The 24038-nt window shown below is 40.7% G+C and overlaps 1 protein-coding gene across 1 annotated transcript in view; it reads left to right on the forward strand.

Moving 5' to 3' along the window:
• iqsec3a (IQ motif and Sec7 domain ArfGEF 3a) overlaps positions 1–24038 on the forward strand; it is a 70599-nt gene that overhangs the window by 31804 nt on the left and 14757 nt on the right. Inside the window, exons 4-8 of the mRNA XM_084049354.1 lie at positions 1176–1342; positions 5361–5500; positions 12567–12692; positions 14611–14710; positions 16969–17127. Coding sequence (XP_083905480.1) covers positions 1176–1342; positions 5361–5500; positions 12567–12692; positions 14611–14710; positions 16969–17127 — 692 coding nt within the window. The remainder of the gene's footprint in view (positions 1–1175; positions 1343–5360; positions 5501–12566; positions 12693–14610; positions 14711–16968; positions 17128–24038) is intronic.

Here is a 24038-nt window from a genome sequence, read left to right on the forward strand (position 1 = left end):
TCCTAAACCACAACACACAGTCACAGTCACAACATAAAAAAGACAGCTACACATAACAGACTATGACACAAGTAGCAGCATCAGGCAGCAGAAGCATTACAGTTTACTGGCAAACAGTCTACACCAGTGTCACAGTCATAATCATATATGCTACGCTCTGGGTTTCTCTACTCCATGTTTCATATCAATAACCATAGTTTATTTACTGGAAAAGCAGGGTTCTGAGATATCACTGCCTCTCTTTCTCTCTCGCACGCACGCACGCACGCACGCACGCACGCACACAGTGATTTGCCACCTGGGTGTTTTTTTTTGGTCTGTTTAGACTCATGGGTCTCGTATTTCCTGCTTCCCCAGCAGTTTTTCCCACCTGCTCTCCGTAGATTTAGAACGGCTCTTTGGGATTTTTCCATCGCCGTCGGTCACATTCTGTGCCGCTTCTCTTTCAGGTAACATAGTGCACTACAACAGGCTTTCAGATTCCACTGCTCTCCATCTCTCCACTGACTTTATAGAAGCCATAGCGTTGCTACCCACACCAACATTATGTAGTACACAGACAGTTTACTGTAGGGAGTTTGATAGCACAAAGAAATTCAGGAGGCATTTCAATTCAGGAGCCAAGAAGCAGTGGTGTAAAGTAACTAAGTACAAAACTTGTGAAATGGGACATTCTGCATAATTAGTACTTTCTACTTATGGTACTTTAAGTATATTTTGATACCAAAATGTTTGTACTTTTACTCCAGTAACAGAGTAGTCCTACATTGCAGTATTAATACTTTTAACTAAGTAAAACATGTGATTACTTTTTCCACCACTGTCAAGAAGGAGTAGAAATTCAGGAGTCTCGGCAGGTATTTAGATGTTAATACTAAAATGGCTTTTTTCAGAGAGACAAATCAGGAGAAAATCAACTTTAATATCAACATATCTCTGTCCCAGCAACACACTCTCGCGGGATCTATAGCACCAGTAAACACCGGACGTTCACGAGATCTACCGTCAGACGCTGGCGCCCACTTTTGTAGGATTTGTGTACCATGTCGCCTCTAGTGGCTCCCATTGGGGTGGTCTATCTTCATAAATTAACTTTATTTTAAAATGATCTTTGCTCTCTCCCCTTGTTCCCTTGTCCCCTCTCTCCCCCATGCGTTGCTGCTCCGTGCGGCCAGTCAGAGGTACTGCATGTGTAACCCCGACGTGGTGCAGCAGTTCCACAACCCGGACACCATCTTCATCCTGGCGTTTGCCATCATCCTCCTCAACACGGACATGTACAGCCCCAACATCAAACCCGACCGCAAGATGATGCTGGAAGACTTCATACGCAACCTACGAGGTACGTGTGTGTGTGTGTGTGTGTGTGTGTGTGTGTGTGCGTGTGCGTGTGCGTGTGCGTGTGCGTGTGCATGTGCGTGTGCATGTGCATCTAGTTAGACTAGAGGATAAAATATGAAAGGTAAATTAATCATCTAATTTTCTTCAAAGCAAAAGTGCAATAATTGTGTGTGTGGGTAGGTTAACTGAACAGTCGTATAAAGGAACCATTTAATTATTTAATGGGGGGGAGGATAGGATAAAAGGAGAGGTAGATGAGAGGAAGAGGAAGTTATTAAACAACCCAGAAGCATCATGCCTGAACTCTTCATCCTCTCCGTTTTGTGTTTGTGGTTCTGTGGTGATTTGTTGGAATTTATGAACACCCCTATCAACAAAACAAACACAAAGGGACGGACGACCCACCGTGATGTGGTTTCTGATGGGACACAACCAGTGTTGATTTTGTCGACTAAACATATGGAAACATGTTCGTCAACTACCTTTTTTCACTGACGAAAACTAAGCTCTGATGACTAAAACTATGACTAAATGAATTGACAATTTCGTCAACAAGTAAAAGTAAGCATTGCCAAGCCCTGAGGCCCATATGGCAGGAGCCTATCTCCTGATTCCTTAGCGTGAGGCAGCTTGATGTACAAGTACACCTCCTGGACGCTAGTAAGTCGCAGGGACCAACCTTTTGATGCGTGCCAAGCAGGGAGGCATTGGGTTCCATTTTTTGAGTCTTTGGTATGACCCGGCCGGGGATCAAACCACAACTTCCCAGTCTCAGGGCGGACACTCGAACCACAAGGCCACTGAGCTGGTTAAAAAGCTAGACTAAAATGTTAGGGAGGGACTAGTGGAGAAGAGATCTAGTAGAACTAAAACAAGTCATTTTATGCTTGGTTGTGTGCGGGTGTCGCCCTCCGAAAATAGCCGATCTACAAGCTCACAACTGTGTGCTTGTAGATCTGCTATTTTCGGCACACAGCTAAGTATAAATCACGCATTACGACGCCATCACGGCCCGCCAAAAATACATTTTAGCCGACCAAATCAACTGTGGATTTAGTCGACTAAAATCTTATGATATTTAGTAAACTAAAACTAGACTAAAAATAAAGCATTTCAGATGACTAAGATATGACTAAAGCTAAATGGAATGTTATTCACAAGACTATGACTAAAACTAAATAGATATTTGCTGTCAAAATGATCACAGCCATCAACAAAACAAACACAAAGGGACAACCTGTCATGCAGTGGTTTCTGATTGGACACAACATGACTAGATTATGATTAACCACTTAAATCTTTATATACGTAAAGAAAGAGCGAAAATACCCAATCTGCAAGCTTTTGTCACTATTTTTGACATTTAAAAAAAAAGTTTTGTACATTTTGGAAGCATTTGGAAGAAAATGTTTGCTCCACATACACACTAGCTGGGTGCATCAACTGTCTGGGGTTACATTTACTTACAATGTCCATAAATTACTTTTGTTTTGGGAATGTTCAGATTTGAAGGTAGATTTGAAGGTGGAACGCAGCATGTCAAATTTAGAAAAAGTGTCATTTTCAGTGCAATCGGAACTCCAATTACTTGACAACATGCCATGGCAATTTCTGGAAAAAAATTTAACAAATAGTTTTTGAAAACATGTTTTTCAAAAGAGAACATGCTGTTTATTAAGAGAAAGATTTTCAGAACAACCTTAAAATTGTAATTTCACAACACAAAAGATTTCCTTCTTTTGAGTGTTATTCCTACATTGTGTTGCGCTTTCGCTTGTAGTCAGACGAAAGGGACAATGGAGGAAACATATCTGATGCTCTCCACCTCGCTTTGTTTGCCCATTTTCCTCGGCGTAGTTGTGTTATGTATGTCCAAGGAGCAGTTCGCATCGCGTTCTTCTTTGTTTGGCTTGTCCCTGCAAAATTGTCATGCTGCTGCGCGTGCTGCTGCTGCTGTTTGAGCAGCTGTTTCGCAAAGTTTGACACAGAACTTTTCCATCATCCGTCTTTGTGAAATGGTCCCAAACCGAGCTACAGTTTGTGCGTTTCATTTGCTATCGCTCTCTCGCTTTCCAGTGCGGTAATGAGTATTTATTATTATGCAAATCAACCAATAAGCCGATAAGAATATTCAGGTACGGTAATTGTTAATAAAGGGGCTAACCGAATAACACACACACGCGGCACCCGCGCGCACGCACACGCACATGCACACGCACACACACACACACACACACACACACACACACACACACACACACACACACACACACACACACACACACACACACACACACACACACACACACACACACACACACACACACACACAAACACACACACACACACACACACACACACACACACATCCAGTGTTTGGGAGGAAGAGCAGTTGTCATCGGAGTCTTCCTCTTTTTCTTTGAGGTGGATGCAGGACAACTTCAATAGCTTCATCCGTACACCTCCCCACAATTCAATTAAGTTGAAAAATCAATACTGGCATCTCATGCAAATGAGAACATGCCACTCTCTGTGTTTGTATTCACCCCCTCGGATCAGTTACAGTAGTATCACATCTCTGCATTCATCAGTCTTCCCCTGTTTGTTTACTCCATGATTCTCAAATGTGTGCCACTGCAAGTATAATAACATAACATTAATATAAACAATGTCATGGTATTTTGTCATAGGTTAGGAGAAAAAAACATATTTTTTTCAAGCCTTTTTGAGTGGGCCCTGATTCAGAAAAGGTTGAGAACTACTAGTTTTCACTCTCTCTCTCTCTCTCTCTCTCTCTCTCTCTCTCCCCCCTCTCTTTCTATCTCTCTCCGTCTGTCTCTCGTTCACCATGGCGTGGGATCATTGATCAGCTAATGGGCTAAGGTTGGAACGCAATTACACACCAATAGTTAGTAATAAAGCAACCGTGGAATAATTCATTAACTCCATCAGAATGGACCAGCGGTGTCAAAGCCAGTCCCACAATAGGACAATATCAGAACCACATTTATGGCAGTTAATACAGAACAAATTAATACGCACACCCATCAAAATATGAAAACGTTGCTGGGTCATATTTGTGTTCATGTTTATTAACCCATTAAAACTGGGAAAGCATCTGTGTAATTTTAGATTTCAGCTATATACAGTATATAGCAACATAGTATAGTCATACAGTTTTTCAGAAAACTCTTAGGATTTAGGACATTGGAACAGTAGTTCTCAAAAATAGCACATACAAGCTTGCAGCGTGTCACTTTGTGTCGAGCTGCGAGCTTTGTTTTTAAACAAATAATAATAATAATCTTGAAAGACAAATCTTCTCTTCTGGGGGGGGTCCCTGGCTGGCACAAAACATTTTCAGATGGGGGTCCACAGCTAAATACACAATTTTAGGGGTCCTTGGCACGGAAACCAAAACGTTTTCACCATGCTGAATCTCCCTCCCAAACTCCCAAACTCCCTCCGAATTCCCTGGATAAATGTTCTTCGTTTGAGCATTCCATTAGGGTCGCTTATTTCAATAATATGCAATATGAATTTCGGACTAAATCACACACAATGTTTGCATTGGTGTCAACTGTAGGGATTTCTAGCCTGGAATCCAGACTGATTTGCTCCGTTCGGCAGATACATTTTTTCTCACTTCGCTACTCTGTCTGGAAATGCTATATCCAAGGGGCGGGACCGCACCCAGGAGCCGCTGCTTCTGATTGGTCCGTGGGCGGGGCGGGACAGAGCCTTCCAATGCAAAATTCGAGTCACTTCCTGACTTGCCTACGTAATTGGTGACATTTGGAAATCCAGCTCAAACAAGATGATAGCCAGACGGAGTAGTAGTAGTAAAAAAAAAAAAAACGCTGAACAAACGCCTCCATCTGGATCCCAGGTTTTCGTCTGGTTAGAAGATCGTGGGATTGCGTCTGTTCTTCACAATCGCGTCTTACGACCTCGCCAAAATGTGTTTCCGCTAGAGGTATGCTGTGCACATGACAGGTCATGTTGTGATGCTGCTGCAGGTGTGGATGACGGAGCAGACATCCCCAGAGACATGGTGGTGGGCATCTACGAGAGGATACAGCAGAGGGAGCTGCGCTCCAACGAGGACCACGTCACCTACGTGTCCAAGGTGGAGCAGTCCATCGTAGGCATGAAGACGGTAAGAACACACGCATACACACAAGGTAGAGCAGTCCATTGTAGGCATGAAGACGGTAAGAACACACACGTACAAAAGTAAAAGTACTCATTATGCAGAATGCCCCATTTCACAAGTTTTCAAATGTATAAAATGTCTAAAAATATTTTTAAAATTGCAGATCTACAAGCTCACAATGCGTCGCATTGTGTTCTTGTAGATCTCCCGAACACGGACCAATTGTGTTCGTGTAGACGCTCGACAAAGCCGGATGCACCACGGTTGATTTGAAACCACAACCTCTGCGGTGGTGGGCAGGCACTTTAGCGCTGCGGCACCTGAGCGCTCACAATGTTTGATGGAAGAATAAGGGAGGAAGATGGCTTTTAATCAAAGCAACGCATTCTCATGCATACAAGATGATGTACTCACACTCAAACTCACCTCACAACACGTGTGTGTGTGTGTGTGTGTGTGTTTGTGTGTGTGTGTGTGCGCGCGCGCGTGCGTGTGCGCGCGCACACACACACACACACCGCGCTCAGGCTGAGAGTCACTCATTAGTGAAGAACTCACCTAAGCTAAGTTGTCACCTAAGCCTTTTTGTAACGGCAAAGCACTATGTAACTTTCCTCTTACCCCGGATTTGAACTCGGTATCCTGCACAAGTGCTGACATTTTTGCCTGACGCACCTCCGACGGTGCCATGGTGCTACTGCTACCATACAGATTGGACAAAATTACATTTTATTCATTAGAAAAATTACATAGTGAGGCTTTAACAATAAATGATGATAAATACACTATCTTGTCCGCAGAGTGGCTCATTAAATGTACTGAGCTTCAAGGACACATCCTTTTTAGCTGTATTTTGTTCTAGCTAATTTTTATGGCTTGAGCAAAAGAGTAATAGAGGTCATCGACAGTTTTTGTGCTCGCCAACGCTTGACAGGAAGAGAAACCAATTTCTGGGGGCTTTGGCAGAGAAGATGTCTGGTTTCTTTTCAGCTGCGATCTATTATTTTCCCCGACTGACATTGAAACCCAAACGCCGTAGTCAGCGGCTCGAAGTCGTTTTTTTGGCCTGTTTTTTTTTTTAAATGTCTGTGAGTGATAAACGAGTGTCCATGGAATGACAGAGACGTTGCTGTCACACATGCAACACACTGATAGATTGTTTTAGAGAGACGGCCATCTGCACTGTCTGGGTGAAGAGAAGTGCTGTGTTCCACAGATACCACATACATTATCATGATAACCTGTTTTCTATTATAACCAAAGTAAATAAATGATTTCATGGAAAGGTCGGCTGACTGTGGCTTAGAGGCTGCATTACTTTAACCCATTGGTTCTCAATAGCAGATCTACAAGCTGCAAGCTTGTACATCTGCTATTTTTGAAAATATTAGAAAAACATTGAAAATGTTTGATTTTTTTTTTTTTGGCACAGCACCTTTTCAGATGTGGGGGGGGGGGGGGGGCTGGGGGTCCACGGCCAAATACATATCAATTTGGGGGTCCTTGGCACGAAAAAGTGTAAGAACCACTGCTTTAACCTGTTTTAAAAAATGGAATGATGTGGATCTCTCACTTATGAGGTTTCCACCCGACAGAGACGATTATGTGAAAACAAAATGAACTGTAATAGCGGTGTTCCTCACAAGATGGCGCCCATTGAGCTCGATTCTAATTCTCATCACCCTCTCAATTAGAACCGAGTGCATTCATAACATTTATAAAGGTATACTTCATGATGGTTATGGAAATGTTTGACGATGCATGCTGACCTTGGCTAAAAAAAAATCCTCTCCTTTTTGATGATATGTCTTTCACATAATATATCGTATGTTATATTCATATTGGAGATATCGTCTCTGTCGGATGGAAACCTCATATGTCCAAAACTATTACCTTTCAGAAATCTTTTATTTTTTTATTTTTTTAGATCGACAAGCTGAAAACGCGTCGCTTCGCACCGGATCTGCTACTTTTGATACTTTTGTGTGACACTGTAGTATGATCAAGGCGTTAATTCACGACAAAAACACAAAAAGTTCAGATATGTACATAAGAGTTTTCTGCCCTACAGCAACGATATGTTGATTTGATCGTGCAGACTTTTGTCCCGAAACTGATTACACTTTGCACACTTTATTATTCTGTGTAATCAGCGTTTAAGTCTAGGATCGGGGAAGGTCAAACTGTTGTTTTTCCCAGAGTCTGCAACATAACATTCAGTGTGCAAATGGTTCCTCATGTTTGCTCTGTACACACAGCAGTTATTATCACATAATCATTATGAGCCCTGACATGGTCCTGCAGAAGGGGACCCAGCTGCCAAATCACATCCAAGCCCGGCGGGGGGAAATAAACTGCCAGCGTTTTGGCAAGGCAAGACGGAGCTGTTGTCTCCCTCGATCACTTACAACCTTACAAGCACATGATGGGACGTTTGTGAAATGATTTCCCCATTTCTTAAAACATCTGGAACTCAGCTGTTATTGCCTACTGCAGTGAACTTGTTTGCAAGTGCTCCGTTTCGATGGTCAGTGTTGCCATGTATGCTTATTATAAGCAACCTTGGGCTTGTTTTTTTTGGTAAAGTTGCTTGTAAATTATTGGTGATGGCGGGTTTGCGGGGCACATCGTGGCGTGTTGTGAGCTTGATGCATTGATATGCTTGATGCAGTGATGGAAAAAGTACTCAAATGTTTTACTTAAGTAAAAGTATCAATCCTGCAATGTAGAAGTACTCTGTTACAAGTAAAAGTCCGGAATAAAAAAAATACTTGAGTAAAAGTACAAAAGTATTGGTATCAAAATGTACTTAAAGTAGCAAAAGTAAAAGTACTAAAATGTTTGAAAATAGCAGATCTACAAGCTCACAACACGTCGCGATGCGATAATGTATGTTTTTATAACGTAATAATGTATATCTACAAAGTAACCAGTGACTAAAGTTTTCAAATAATTGTAGTGGAGGAAAAGTACAATATTTGCCTCTGAGATGTAGTGGAGTAGAAGTAAAAGTATAGACAATTGGAAATACTCTAGTAAAGTAAAAATACCTCAAAATTGTACTTACAGTAAGTACAGTACTTGAGTGCATGTACTTAGTTACTTTACACCACTGGCTTGATGCATATAGTTTTGGGCTTGTTTTCATAGACCTGGTTGCTTATTTCTCTCACAAGATCTGGCAACACTGATAAAGAGCAGAGGTATTGGCGCGAGTGCAGCGCATGGCAGTTCAGGGCTAATGATACCTGTGCGTGTGTGTGACGTTAGCATAATGAGAAAGTGGAGCGCCATGCAGGAGTCTGTGTAGCCTAAAGGGATAAAAGGGTAGTGAGCGCTATAGGAACAAAATCAGCAATATGGAAGTGAGATGAGACCTATTGAAAAAAACAAGACTGTACTGTTTATGATTTTTGGCAGAGCAATTGACATTGGTGGAAAAAGGTACTCTACCCCAGTACTTGTGTCACAGTATACTATAGAACAGTGGTCTTCAACTGGGGGTCCGGGATCCCTAGTTGATCGTCAGAGTTACTACAGGTGGGGCTGCCAAATTTTTGTGTGACAGGAATCATTTTGAATTATTTCAACATGAATCTTACATTACATTACATTACAGTCATTTAGCAGACGCTTTTATCCAAAGCGACTTACAATAAGTGTATTCAACATAGGTAGGGAACGAAAACTACTAATCACCAGAAGTCTTAAGTGCATTTCCTGCAAAAAACAAGCAAACAAGAGTATACCTAGCGCTAAGGTAAAAGTGCAATATATCAGCTACCTACTTTCTTAAACAGATGAGACAAAATAGCAAAATGAAATGAGCACAAGCTCAAACAAATAAGTGTATCGACTAAACAAGATCCAATAAAACAATACAAAACTAAAACAAGAGTTCGTACAACTAGTTAACAACAAGTAGGCCAGGCAAAGAGGAAGGGTAGTGTTTCCTGAAGAGGTGGGTTTTCAGCCTGCGGCGAAAGATGGGCAGTGACTCTGCTGTCCTGACTTCAGTGGGAAGTTCATTCCACCACTATGGGGCCAGAACAGAAAAAAGTCGTGACCGTGTCGATCGACCAGAAGGACCCTTGAGTGACGAGGCAATCAGTCGCCCCGAGGTGGCAGACCGAAGTGGTCGGGCAGGGGAATCTTCAAATTCAAAACATTTTCAGATGGGGTTCGGCGGCCAAGCACATGATACATTTTGGGGTCCTTTGCACGAAAAAGTTTGAGAACTATTGGTTTAGAAGGCATTTGTAGAATCGACCTCAGGTCTTTCATGGGTTAAGAATCATTTGCACCTCCTGTTTGACACTGATGTGCTCACGCAGTCTTCCTACCGGACTGCTATAATCTTAACAGAAACAATGGAACTGGAGACACAATTGTATTATAGTCTGTTGCCCACAAGAAATTCAACTAATGTACGCAATCCTTGCGAACATCTGGAGTGAACGTCTTATCATTTGATTGTTGCGGCTTGACCCCCAGGCAGTGCAAATATATAATCCTGTCACCTACACAGGAAACAGAAGGAGACTCCTGTAATGGGACATCATGTATTCCTGAGGGGGACATGCGTTTATTGTTGTCAATGTCCTTGTTTAAATGGAAGAAAACTAGGTTTTATGTTACACACAGGGGTGACAAAAATAGTTAAGCTGCTCAATTTGGAGGAGGTGTTGTTTCCTTTATCTATAATTGATGTCTGCCGTGTTTGACAATATATGTCAACTGTATTGTAAGTAACAATGTTCTGGCATCTTTTTAATGTCCTTTGTTCAAAAATACCAGATCTACACTTTGTGCAGCGCTGCGACCTTGTAGATCTGCTATTTCTTTAAGAAAATAGAAAAATATGGAAAATGTTTTTTTGTTTTTATATAATTTTGATATCTTTTTTTTTACATAATGTTCTTTTCTACGAGCAAAACCTAAACAAAAAAAAAGAAGCAATTTCACAATAAGGGGCTGCAGCCAGATACTATGCTAGCTGGGGGTCCTTGGCATGGAAATAATTGGGATTCCCTGCTCTAGTGCCCCACAAATACACTCCATAAATCCATACATTTACAATTTAGGCATTTAGCAGACACTTTTAATCCAGAGCGATTTACAGTAAGCAAGGTAAACACAAAGTAATACATCAAATGCATAGACATAGTAATCTAGGATCATAGGTAAACCAAGAACCTATCATCAGTCTAAACAGTATAATATAAAAAAAAACAATAATCTGTACATTGAAACTAAAGACACTATGCCAGATCTACAACTGAATCTGGCGCCTGTCTAAATCAGTGGTTCTCAAACCTTTTCATGTCAAGGACCCCCAAATATTTGGCCGCCCCATCTGAAAATATGTTGTGCCAGGGACCCCCAGAAGCAAAGATGTGTGTTAAAAATGTTCACCAATGTTCAAGATTTTTGAAAAATTGCAGATCTACAAACTCATAGCACGGCACAAAGTGACTTTATGGGAGCACTTAAAGATCTTTCCATTTTTTCCATCAACGCACCATTCTACAGCTTTCTTTTCATTCTGTTCCCTGTCATCATAGTTTATCACCTCCTCTTCACACAATCTTTTTACGACCCTTCCTTTTTCAAACCACTTAGGAAAGTGAAGCGCTTTACGTTGAGGTTTAATGCAGTGGTGTAAAGTAACTAAGTACATGTACTCAAGTATTTTACAATTTTGAGGTATCTTAACCTTCTTCAGTATTTACAAATTTCAAAACTTTTACTTCTACCCCACTACAGTACATCTCAGAGGAAAATATTGTACTTTTACTCCACTACAATTATATGAAAACTTTAGTTCCTAGTTACTTTGTAGATTTTGATTATTGCTAAAACCACTAACCACTTAAGCCCTAAATATTTTGGCCATTTGAAAATAGCATATCTAGCTCACAATGCGTCACGATGCGACGCATTGTGAGCTTGTAAATCTGCTATTTTCAAAAGATGTTTTTATACATTGTGAACTTGTGAAATGTCTGGGACAATGAATACTTGAACTTTTGGTACTTTCAGTATATTTTGATGCCGATACGTTTGTGCTTTTACTCAAGTACATTTTGAATACGGGACTTCTACTTGTAACAGAGTATATCTACACCACAGTATTGATACTTTTACTTAAGTAAAACGTGTGAGTACTTCCTCCATCACTGGTTTAGTGACACCTCTTTGCTTGGCTGAGTGAACTCTCAGGAGGAGAATAACTAATAATGCTTGTCCTCTGGGCTGAAGTCATCAATAAATACGCCTTGTGGCGGCACAAAAAAAACGTATTTATGGATGTCGTTATTGATGAGAGGATGATAACATTGCCGTTAATGGGGATTTAAACCTGCTGAGATGTTAGTCCCCCTTGGAGATGTCAAATTGTGGTTAGTTGTAGGATTTTGAAGGCAGCAATGTGTGGTGGATAGTAACAAACTGCATTTCTTGAGTACTGTACTTTAATTAATTTGATCAGACACAGCCCCTTCCAATATAAACCCATTGTAACTTCAAACCATTTTAACCATGATAGATTCATCGAAAACACCTGTCCTTGGTTCTGCTGACTGATTGCCCATCTAATATGTGAGAGGCTGTGTTTTTTCAATTACTTTTATCATGTAGTTCTTCATAATGTTTTTTTTTGGAAAAATGTAAAATACAAAAATAAATACAAAGATATGAATCTAACATGTTTAAAATGGAGTTTGAAGTTACAATGGGTCTGTATAGGAAAGGTAAAATGAATATCAAATATCTAAATACTGAATCAAGCATCTTAAAAATTGTCTGGGGTGCTCACAAAAGCCTGAGTAGATGTTAAAATGACCCCACACATGTTTGAAAGTGAAATATTCCTTTTATGTACCTTTTTTTGTAGAGACTCAGCTTAACTCTCTCTCTCTCTCTCTCTCTCTCTCTCTCTCTCTCTCTCTCTCTCTCTCTCTCTCTCTCTCTCTCTCTCTCTGTGTGTCTTCTCTCTCTCTCTCTCTCTCTCTCTCTCTCTCTCTCTCTCTCTCTCTCTCTCTCTCTCTCTCTCTCTCTCTCTCTGCAGGTTCTGTCCGTCCCTCACAGAAGACTGGTGTGCTGTAGTCGTCTGTTTGAAGTGACAGATGTCAACAAGGCCCAGAAACAGGCAGCCCACCAGAGAGAGGTCTTCCTGTTCAATGACCTCATCGTGGTATGTTGAATTCAGTGTTGCCATATTCTGCGATGGAAATAAGCAACCAGGTCTATGAAAACAAGCCAAAAAGAAGCGACTATACTGTAGGCTATAAAAAAAAATAATAAAGACAAATTTATCTTGAAAAAAGAAGGTAATTTTGGAATAGTTTTGAAGCATTTTAACAACACATCTTATATGGGGGTCCTGCAGACAAATACATTTTAATCTGGGGGTCCTTGCCATGAAAATTTTGAGGACCACTAGCTTAAACAACATATTTACGAAGCAAGCCCAAATAAGCAACTACACTACTCAAAAAAAAGGAACCCATAACTACTGTACCAATATTTACAAGCAACAAAGTCACTTAAGCAGACATGGCAACACTGGTTGTTTTCCCCCTGTCCCATAAACTTGCATTGTCACGTTCTCTTAACTTGGTGGCTAAATCTACGTGTCGTTTTGTTTGTGATGACATGTGCATAATTGGGAGCTGGACAGCTATTCAAATACACATACAATTCTCTAAATGCCTTGTTTTATGCTCCACACAACTAGGCTACTGTATAAAACCCCTTATTTCCTTGTGGCAGCTGCAATGCACCATCACCTACCGTAGTAGTGCACCATTTCATAACACAAAACTCTCTAGTCATTTATTTTAATAATATATAGGCTACTGTAATAGCAAATGTGGAGTAGATGAGCAAAGATAAAAAAAACACGAATAAAGTTATTTTTCACCTGGCCCTTGACCCTCATTTGGTCCAAACTTGTGTAAATTGGGGGAGTTAAAGATTTTAATGATGGTTCAAATGAATGCACTCATTTGGAGCTACTATAAGAGGTTATCTTCTAGTATTAAACTGCTCTCATAATTAGCCCACATCTGGTCTCTCTCCAAAGAAACAAAGCAAAACGAAGGAAAAAATAAAAATGGGTCAGTTTTTGCAATAATACAAAAGTAATTGGTTGCTTGAGGAGGGGAGGTCGAAAATGGACTTTGGAAATGTTATAGTACGTAATGAAAACGTATGGGGACTTTTCCCTTGCATTTGGTTATAGCCTGCCGGCTTTACTGTATAGCTTGTCTGCAGTTCTGAAAGTGCCTTTGTGATGTATTGGTTTAATATGTCTGCCTACTAAAAATGCACCTGGCAGTATAGTGCTGTGCAAAGCACAGTCTCCTTCTCAAGGTAGTTCTTTTAAAGGTAATTCAGATCACTGCGGTTTTTCTCTGCAACATTCTAATGCTTAAATATTATGCTCCCGCCGCTCGATCCTGTTGCGCGCCGAAAAACAGCCGATCTACAAGCTCACAACGCGTCACGGATGTGACGCGTTGTCAGCTTGTAGGTCTGCTATTTTCGCTCGTTGCAAATCTTTGGTCTGAAATAGGCTTTAGACATATTCACATTTGTTTTTCGCTAGCGATTGAGCGTAAGTACACATTCAGAAATGTTTTTATACCTTTGAAGGTCATGGTCAGTATGAATATATTTTTTTGGATTGGCTTTGGATGTTTTTCTCATACTCAGCTAAAAAAAAGCAGTATTTGAGGGGCGTCCGGAGGGCACAGGGGTAAAGTTCCTGCCTGGGGTTCAAATCCTCCACTGTGCCTCCGCTTTATGTTCCAGTGAACACAATTAGCCGTGCTTGCGGATGGCAAGCTGGCAGTGGACAAAAATTGAAATACAAGTGAAAAAAAAAAATACATATATATATATATATATATATATATACATATATATATAAAGAAGCATTATTTGAGGTTATTCTAAGGTGGCATCATAGTCCTAGACCAAGAAGAATATATTTATTTTAAAGTTTCTTTGGTGGTCAGTGTAAATCTTTTTCTAGATTTACAGATAACTTGGAGGGCAGAACAAAGAACAATGAAGAAAGATTATTTGTCATTTTTTTTACCACTCAGATCTTGAAGCTGTGTCCAAAGAAGAAAAGTTCTGCAGCCTACACCTTCTGCAAAGCCATGGGCCTGCTGGGAATGCAGTTCCACCTGTTTGAAAATGAGTGTAAGTCACCACAGCCTGACTGTAAAATGTAAAATTGCACTTGTAAGATGTTGGCAAAATGAGGTGATTCTTTTTTTTTTAAATTATTACTATTATTATTAAAATAAAATGTATTTTGAATACTTGATTGTACATCATTTAAGTGGAAGAGATCTAAAGGTTATATACACTGTAGCGTGTCCATGGTTCTGAGAGTAAATACTACACCTAAATTAGTTAGTCTCTCTATCTAAGTTCTTTTCACCTTCGCTAGGCTCTCAAGAACTGATCACATCCCACCACTGTATTCATGGAATTACAGTCATTCAATGCATAGACAGTCAAAGTGTTGCTGCAAGCTATTGTCTTGTGAAATGTAATGTGTAAGATAAGCGTCTGCAAAAAAAAACAATGGACTACTGTAGGTCTCTCTGTTCTGGATGCTACAGTAAGTACTCCATCGAGGGAGAAGGTTTGCCGCTTTGGGACTGCTTTGCTTTAAATGTAGCTCGTACCATTTGGGACAGGGATTTATACTTAATCTGTGGCCGAGACATCGAAGGCCTCGGGTCCACAATAGAAAAAGGACCAAAGTCATTCCTGAATTTAAAGCAGGTTCCCAGCTCATTCTTTCTAATCTCTCCTTGTACCAGAACCAGCCATATAATAAATGATACGAACCGACCTGCCATAATGTTCTATGTTCTGTAAGCCTTTTCTGGCTGTTGCTGTTAAATGATAAATACAGCCTCTATAGCACCAGTTCCTTCTTGTATCGTAAAAGAATCAACTATTCCACATATTCCACTTGTGGGGCGAGAGGTGGACAGATAACTTTACCTCTGTCAAAGTCCAATTCCATGAAGAGAGCTGCATTTTATAGGTCATTTGTAGGCTACTACGAAATGGTCTTCCAAGTGAGATTTGTAACACCAAAGAAAAAGCCTGTTTTAAAAGGAAACTTAGACTTCCTGTACTGTTCACTCCAAACATACATCTTTCTTACATATCAGATTGATAGTGCTACTTTTTTTTCTACTTATTTTTTTATCTGTTGTATCCCTGTTGATATATCTTTTTATGTGATACTTGACTTTTGTAAAATGTTTTATTCTTTTTTGTATTTCTTTGTGATACACTGTGATATTTTCTATTGTTGTTAATGTTTATTAATGTCTTGGACCCCAGGAGGACGACTGTAGCTGACGTTATCCGGATAATAAACAAATAAACAAAACTAGGCAAAGCAAACCATTCTTGAGAAGTAGATAAACCGAATAACTGACGGTAAAAGTAATTCAAAAATAAACATTTTTCAAAAATAGTGAAAATGGCAGATCTACAAGCTTGAAGATCAGCTACGTTTGCATGACACGGTCATATGACAAGGTATACAATTGTTGGCATCAATAGCATTCATTTATGGAGCGAGAAGAAAGAAAAACATAAAGAGATTAAATACTGTATATGGAGATACAAGGTTTCTGCCTGACAGCGACGATATGCTCTCATGGACATGTTTGTGTTTAATGTCTGAATCAAACCTTTTGAAGGTTTTCAGTAGTTTTCCATTCACTCAGTATCTTCATCTACACAGTTACTTCCCCCCGACTTATGAACGGACAAGCCTAGAAATTGTAAAGGACACTGGCACAGGTCACCTTACAGCTTTGACACATACAGAGCAACATATTGATGTCAGTCACTGCATAAACCAAATGCACATATATGGAGAATTGATTGTCAACATGCACTGATGTCAGACACGCTCCACATGTGGAACGAACTCCCCATTGCAGTTAGCACCTCTTCAGACTCCACCTTAGCCGTAGCACTTACTAGCCGTAGCGTCTTGACGACCTTGCAGTCTAATGCAAAGTAAAAGGTTATTTAGAAAGCACGTAGACAGATGCCAGGTTCATTGTCGACCTGGCATCATATAGTGTGTATAGTTTCAATGTACAGATTTATTTTTTCATATATTATACTTTATAGACTCATGATAGGTTCTTGGTTTACCTATGACCTCATTTACCTGGCTCGTGTTTACACAACCGAAACCATTCAACATGCACTGATGTCAGACACAACAGAAGGGGCCACAGCGCCCCTGTGGATCGGCGGTGTGGCATAAGTGTGAGGCTTTAGTACTAAAAAGAAATGACGATACTATTCACAATACCCAGTCATATTTACAACTGAAACCCGAACCATTAGAAGTACACGTTTTAGCTCTTCCTACCCATTTTCTCTCTCTCTCTGTTTGGTCTTTTCTTCAGACTACCCCCATGGCATTTCCATTCTGTCACCGTTCGGCTCGGACAAGAAGCAGGTGCTGAACTTCTGCGCCCAGAGCGCTGAGGAGCTGCTCAAGTTCATCGAGGACCTGAAGGAGTCCATCGCTGAGGTGTCGGAGATGGAGCAGATACGCATCGAGTGTGAGTGCCTCTTGTGTGTGTGTGTGTGTGTGTGTGTGTGTGTGTGTGTGTGTGTGTGTGTGTGTGTGTGTGTGTGTGTGTGTGTTCACCCCCCCCCCAGCAACAACAAAAAATAATTAAAAGATGTAAAGCTTTGCGACCTAGAGGAGATTTGAATCAGAATCAGCTTTATTGTCACATCACAGGTGTAAAAAAGGTGGGTGAATTTAGTTTTTGTGCAATGTTCTATCGACAACAAACACATTATCTACATATTTACACATACTGTAGTACCTGAGGTAAGATATAAAGGTGCGTGATCATAGCAGCAGATGTATACTGTCCGTGATACTATGGATGTTATGATAACATATCTATCATAACATATCTCGGAACCAATGGGATCTCCATCCAAAATTTCACAAGTGCATTATGGGTTCGGGTCTGTCATTTAGAACACATACTAGATGTCTGTGTGAACGTACAGGTTGACACAGTGTGTACGTACAGGTTGACACAGTTTGTATGTGTTGTGTTCACTATGTGTTTTACATACGGTAGAAAACATACTGTAACATACTCTTCAGTAAGTGCTATCACCATCATTTTCCTGACATCAAAACTGATACGTTGTCAACCTGATTATTGACGCTCCAAATACCGTAGCTACTAACATCAAACAACACGGGCAGATAACTGATCTAAAGACTTTTAGATCAGAGATTTGTTTAGGCTCTCTCTACTCAGGGAGTGTGTGCGTGCGTACGTGTGTGTGTTTGTGCATCGCTGCCTGCATATTGTCAGATGGAAAGCTCCTATGTCCAAAACAGTTACTTTTCAGGATTCAAATTCAAAAGTAGCAGATCTACAAGCTTGCGTTCCGACCTTGTGGATCTGCTACTTTTGCTGCTTTCGTGTGACGCGGTAAGTATGATCAACATTTACGAAAATAACACAAAAAGTTAGAATATGGAGATAAGAGGTTTCTGCCCCGACAACAGCGATATGGATGTGCGTGCACCAGAGCATGCACGTGGGCACGTAGGCGGGTGTGTGTGTGTGTGCATCAAAGCATGTGCCTGGGAGGCATCTGCCGTGGTTATCAGTGTAATCCAGGTTGCATTAACCTCCATGGTTCCTACAGTACCAGCATATCTCCTAAACCCTCCAAGAGGGGGAAAAGTCCCTGTGCACCACAGCAGAGATTTAACAGTTCAACAAACAGACAAGGAGAGAAAAGCCTCTTTAAGGTTTTCCAGAGGCCAAGATAGTAAATAGCTGTGAAAGTCTAGTTTTTACCTTTTCGGTGGATCAAATGGGTGGGTGGGTGTCTGTCTACTACCACAATCCTAATCTCTCAAAACAGATTGTTAACAGCAGAATCTGTCAGCACCACTGCCTTAAAAACAAGTAATGTTGTTCTAAGTGAGGAATAAACACAGAAGCACCCATTAGGACGTGGACTAAGAAAGGAGAGGAGCCAAACCGAGTTCCTGTTTCTACACAAAAAAAGGAGGTGGTGGCCCTATAGGCAAAAACAAAGAAAGAAAAAAAAAATCCAATCCAAACAACTCAGATATTTCAATTTGAAAACCAGGCATAGAGTCTAACTGGATTGGTGCGCTCCACAGAACGCACCAACTATGGGGTGAACATTTGGCGAAAGTGGCAGCTCTACGAGCTCACACAATTCACCACAACACAACAAAACGCACTGTGAACTTGTAGATCAGCTATTTTTGGACCAAAAGTTTTGATGTAGAGGCAAATGGTAGTGGGACCCAGTATAGAGCACTAAGGGACACCGTTCAAGGGTTTAAGTGTACTTGATTCAGTATTTGAACTTGTATTGGGTGTCGATAGCTGAGCATTCTGTATGTTTCTCTCTCTCTCTCTCTCTCTCTCTCTCTCTCTCTCTCTCTCTCTCTCTCTCTCTCTCTCTCTCTCTCTCTCTCTCTCTCTCTCTCTCTCTCTCTCTCTCTCTCTCTCTCTCTCTCTCTCTCTCTAACAGTGATCATTGAAATGTGGGACATTGCTCAGTTCATGTGGCTCGCGGAGTCGCGGGACAAATGTTCCACTTTGTGAGTGTTCCGCAACATGGGTGGTCAACCCTATAGCTCTATCTGAAGGTCTAACCAGTGCAGTGCTGCTGCATGTTGAAACAATTTCACGGGCTTCTCCTTCCTAAAGCGGTCTGGAGGTGGTATGTCTGCGATAAAGAAAGAATATGCTGAAATGACTTTGAAATACTTTCCTTTGGTGTGTGTGTGTGCGTGCGTGCGTCCCGTGTGTGCACGATTGTGCTTGCAGACAGAGTATTCCCCTGTTCAGTTCTTTATGTCTACCAAGTGAACTTTAAGAGTATATTGCTCCTGTACTAAAGGTTCTCCAGTGCACTGTAAGAAGCTCGTTAAGGTCACCACCTCATTAGGTTTCACACCAGGCCAGTAATCTCTGTCTGTCTGAGGCTCCTGGGAGCCTTACAGCTTCACGCTGTGAGTGAACAGCTGTAGGTGGAAGTGCACCGTGTGTGATTCTTCAGGATTCATCTCTTGTTTATAGATGCTGTACGTACGCCTTGTGTGTGTGTGTGTGTATCTTTGGTCCTGAATCTTGGGTATCTTGGGTCCTGAAATCACCCAGGCTTCCGTGATGAGTTGACTTTAAAGTTAAAGGAGTAGTTATATTTGTTATTACAGTACACCCCACGAAACCTTGAATTCATGAAGATTTTTTAGTTTTTGTCGCATTCCTAAACCAATAATTTGTCTCCTACTGGAGACATTAGCATCTTTCCGCCGGTCATGAAATTATTGGCTTAGGAATGTGGCAAAAAATAAAAATTAATTCAAGGCTTCATGGGGTGTGTAATTGATAGAAAATAAGTAATGTTTTGGGTGAATTACTGCTTCAAGGTTAGGGCTAGCGCTCGCACACAGACACCAGTGTTGATTTTGACAGCAATTGGTGATGTAGTTTTAGTCATAGTCTTTTGAATAGAATTCCATTTAGTTTTATATTAGTCATCTGAAATGTTTAACTTTTAGTCTCGTTTTAGTTTATCATTAGAATTATCATTTAGTCGACTAAATCTAGTTGATTTAGTCAACTAAAGTTTATGTTGGCGGGCCGTGATGGCGTGACGTCGTAATGCTTGATTCATACTTTATATTTATACTGCAACGCATATTGTTAGCTTGTAGATCAGCTATTTTCGTGACACCCTCGATCAAAAATGGCTTGTCTTAGTTCTACTAGATCTCCTCTCCACTAGTCCACTTCTCCTATACATTTTAGTCTAGTTTTTATTTGTTGACAAATGGTCCGTACATTTAGTCATAGTTTTAGTCATAATAGCTTTTTTTTTTTTCACTGAAATTGTATTTATTTTTCATGAACAAAACACATACAACAAAAGACAAACAATAGACATAACATATGCTGTCAAGCATCATCTTATATAATAATAAAATAAAATAGAATAGAAGGAAGGCACAAGTGCTGTTCAATGTTAATAAGCGATAGTACATGAAAGCGGTATATTTTTTGTTCAAAAGGTTTTAGCTCGTTCAATTCTTACAACAACCAGTTTAATTTATATTATCTCACACATAGGCCCCTATTCTCAGTGAACTTTGAACAAACCGCTAGTTACGGATTGCGGACTAGGCAAGAGGCGTTGCCCCGCAAAATTTGGTATTCTGTGGTACTCCCCCCCCCCCCCCCCCCCACCCACGCAAAACACCTGCGCTACCCGTTACATTATGCATAGGTGTGGTTTGGGCGTTACAATGATAAAACCAATCACCGTGCCAGAAGCCATTGCCTTTAAGAGAAGACTGCGCTAGCCGTCTTCCCCGATCCAATATATGCTCTAGCCTATCTCCCCCTCTGCACTGTTGCCTGGTCTGATTATTATAAGCCACATTGGGCTTGTTTTCTTTCTTTTTTATTTTATTTATCCAAATACATTTTTATATTAATTTGTAGCCTATTGTGTTAACAATAAGCGTGTCATATTAGTCAGATCCGGAATAGTATTATGAAACTTAAAGCCATTTAAAATATTTATACTATTGGTACACACCGGCTGCTCCCAAATAATTAAATACATCATGTTGCCACAACGCTCCTACAGGCACCCATGGACCTCCAGCTGGTCGACCACAGGGCTGGGCGGTGGTACACTGACATACAGTAGCACATGGGTATAATAAATGGGACAGTTTTAGGAAAGGTCTGTACTCACTTTGGCTGTTATTGTTCTATTTCCACCATTCTAATGGATTCCAGGGGTGTGTAAACAGGGGTGTGAAGTTGCTCCATAGTTTCCTCTGAAGTGACGCAGTTAAAGTTAACTTATACATCCATATTGTCCCCGTTATCTTTCATCATCCACCTTTGTTCAGTAATCCCGAACAGAGCTACACTTTAAGTTTACATCAATCATAGCCTCTCAAACCCAGACACATTGCTGCGGTTTGGGTGGGTTCGGGTCAATCAAATATAATTACTAATTAATATCGGATAAACCGCGGGTGAAATATTGCGGTAAATAAATTAATGACATCTAATAGCCTATATCTATCCATAAAATAGCTAAATCTCTGCGTGCTTGTGTCTGTGTGAGTGTGTAGAGCAGTGTGCGATGCGATGACAAAATGCATTGATTTAGCCTATGGAATGTCGGTGCGTCTTTTTTCTTTTTTTTAAACCGGTGCTATAGCAGTGTGCTCTGTATGTTGGATGCAGTGGTGGAAAAAGAACTCAAATTCTTTACTTAAGTAAAAGTACCGATACTGCAATATAGAAATACTCTGTTACAAGTAAAAGTCCAGAATTCAAAATTTACTTGAGTAAAAGTACAAAAGTATTGGCATCAAAATGTACTTAAAGTATCAAAAGTAAAAGTACTAAAATATTTGAAAATAGCAGATCTACAAGCTCTCAACACGTCCACCGTTGAGAGCTTGTAGATCGGCTATTTTCACAATATTTATCTGTGGAACCGAGTCAAACAAAATGGGGGGGTCCCCAGTTCAAATATGGTTATTTTGGGGGGTCGATGGCCTGAAAAGATTGAGAACCTTTAACAGTAAACATGAACGTAGCGTTTACGTGGGGAATATAATAATAATAATATAATATACTAGAGGGTCGGGGCGCTGCGCGCCCCTCCCCCCTAGCCGCTGCGCGGTGCTTTGTGTTTGTTGGTCTCTATAATATATAAAGCCATAATAGGAGATGTTCCCAATGGAGCTATGCCCAAATATGGAGTGTGTTGTCTGACCTCACTTGGGTCTCGTTGGGCGGTTATATAAAGCAAGCCCCCAGAGCCGCTGAGAAATCTTGAAGCCGCCACCCCAGTGGCCAAAGCTGGAACTGCAGGCGGGAGAAATACATGCGCGAGCAAAACATACTGATATATATTTATATATATAGATATAAATATGTAAACATATTATACATAAATACATATGCATTTACATATACATAGGCATCTCCAGTGAATTTCATAAATATCTCGCGTTCAATCCTTGACACACGGGCTGCCGTAGAACGCAAAAATGACACTACTGCGCATGCTCATAACTCTACGTGTGGTCAAAATCGACTCAATAATTCTACTTCCGGCAGTCTTCCGGGTGCTTCAAAACGCCACTGAGCACATTCATTGAAATGATAGCTGGGGGCGGGGCAATCCGCCCTCTAGTTATATTATACCTCTATGATATAAAGCCATAATAGGAGATGTTCCCAATGGAGCTATGCCCAAATATGGAGTGTGTTGTCTGACCTCACTTGGGTCTCGTTGGGCGGTGGTCGGCGATGACGCTAAGGAACAACATGGCCGACTGTAATGTTGTGAGTTTGTGTTGGCCGCAATTAATTATGCTGCGAGGGGGCAGATGTGTGCTGAGCAGTATGAAGTGGCCTACAGACTGCGCGTAGTAATTCTGCACGTTGTGGCGTGTCTTGTTAGTGACATTGATATGTTGTTTTTGTGTTTAGTCCCACACAGTGGCAGGTTTTTTTTGGGGGGGTTTTGGGTTTAGAAATGTATATATATAGATATAATATATAATATAATATTCACCCGCAGCATGGGTTTAACGAGACAGCAGCCAAAATGAAAATCACACTAGATGATCCGATTATCTTATAAAAAATGTAGCCTAGGCCTAGACCATGGCGTCGCGGTCTAGGCACCCTGGTTGAAAATCCTTAATAGCAGTGTGCCGCGGGTTCGCGTCCCGTTCCCGTCGGCCTTTCCTGCATGTCTTCCCCCCATCTCTCTCCCCATTCTTCCTGTCAGACTACTTTCCCTGTCCCTCTTCAATGAAAAATAATAAAAATCTACCACAAACAAATCTTAAAAAAAAAAAAAAAAATGTAGCCTAAGTGCTTAAGATTTTAGCCCAAACCCAACGGGACCCGACCCGACCCGTCGGCACCGGCTGGGCCGGGTCGACGTTTTTTTTTTCATCCAAATAAATTCATATATTAATTCATTTGTAGCGTAGCTTGGAAAGCAACGGCTTTCCAAGAGTATATGAAAGCCATTTAAAATAGTTATACTCTTACACAGCTGTTGCCAAATAATTAATCATCAGGGCAGAAGCTCAAAAGTAGGCCAAATCAATCAATCAGCCAGCTGTTTTCTGTCACTGCACGGCACTCTTTAAAGTTTAAACCAACATGACATATAGAATGGATCTTCAGACAAATTTGATTATTTCTTCAAATGACAAGAGCAGGCAGCGGGCAGTACGAGGTAACATTGGATGTCAATTCAATTCAATTCAATTTTATTATAGTGTCAAATCACAACAAGTTGTCTCAAGACACTTTACATGTAGAGAAGAGACCCGACAATCCCACCCTGAACAAGCAATTTTTGCGACAGTGGCAACGAAAAACTCCTTGTTTCC

Source organism: Gymnoscopelus microlampas (genome assembly GCF_963454915.1).
Source record: "Gymnoscopelus microlampas genome assembly, chromosome: 23".
Classification (NCBI taxonomy): domain Eukaryota; kingdom Metazoa; phylum Chordata; class Actinopteri; order Myctophiformes; family Myctophidae; genus Gymnoscopelus; species Gymnoscopelus microlampas.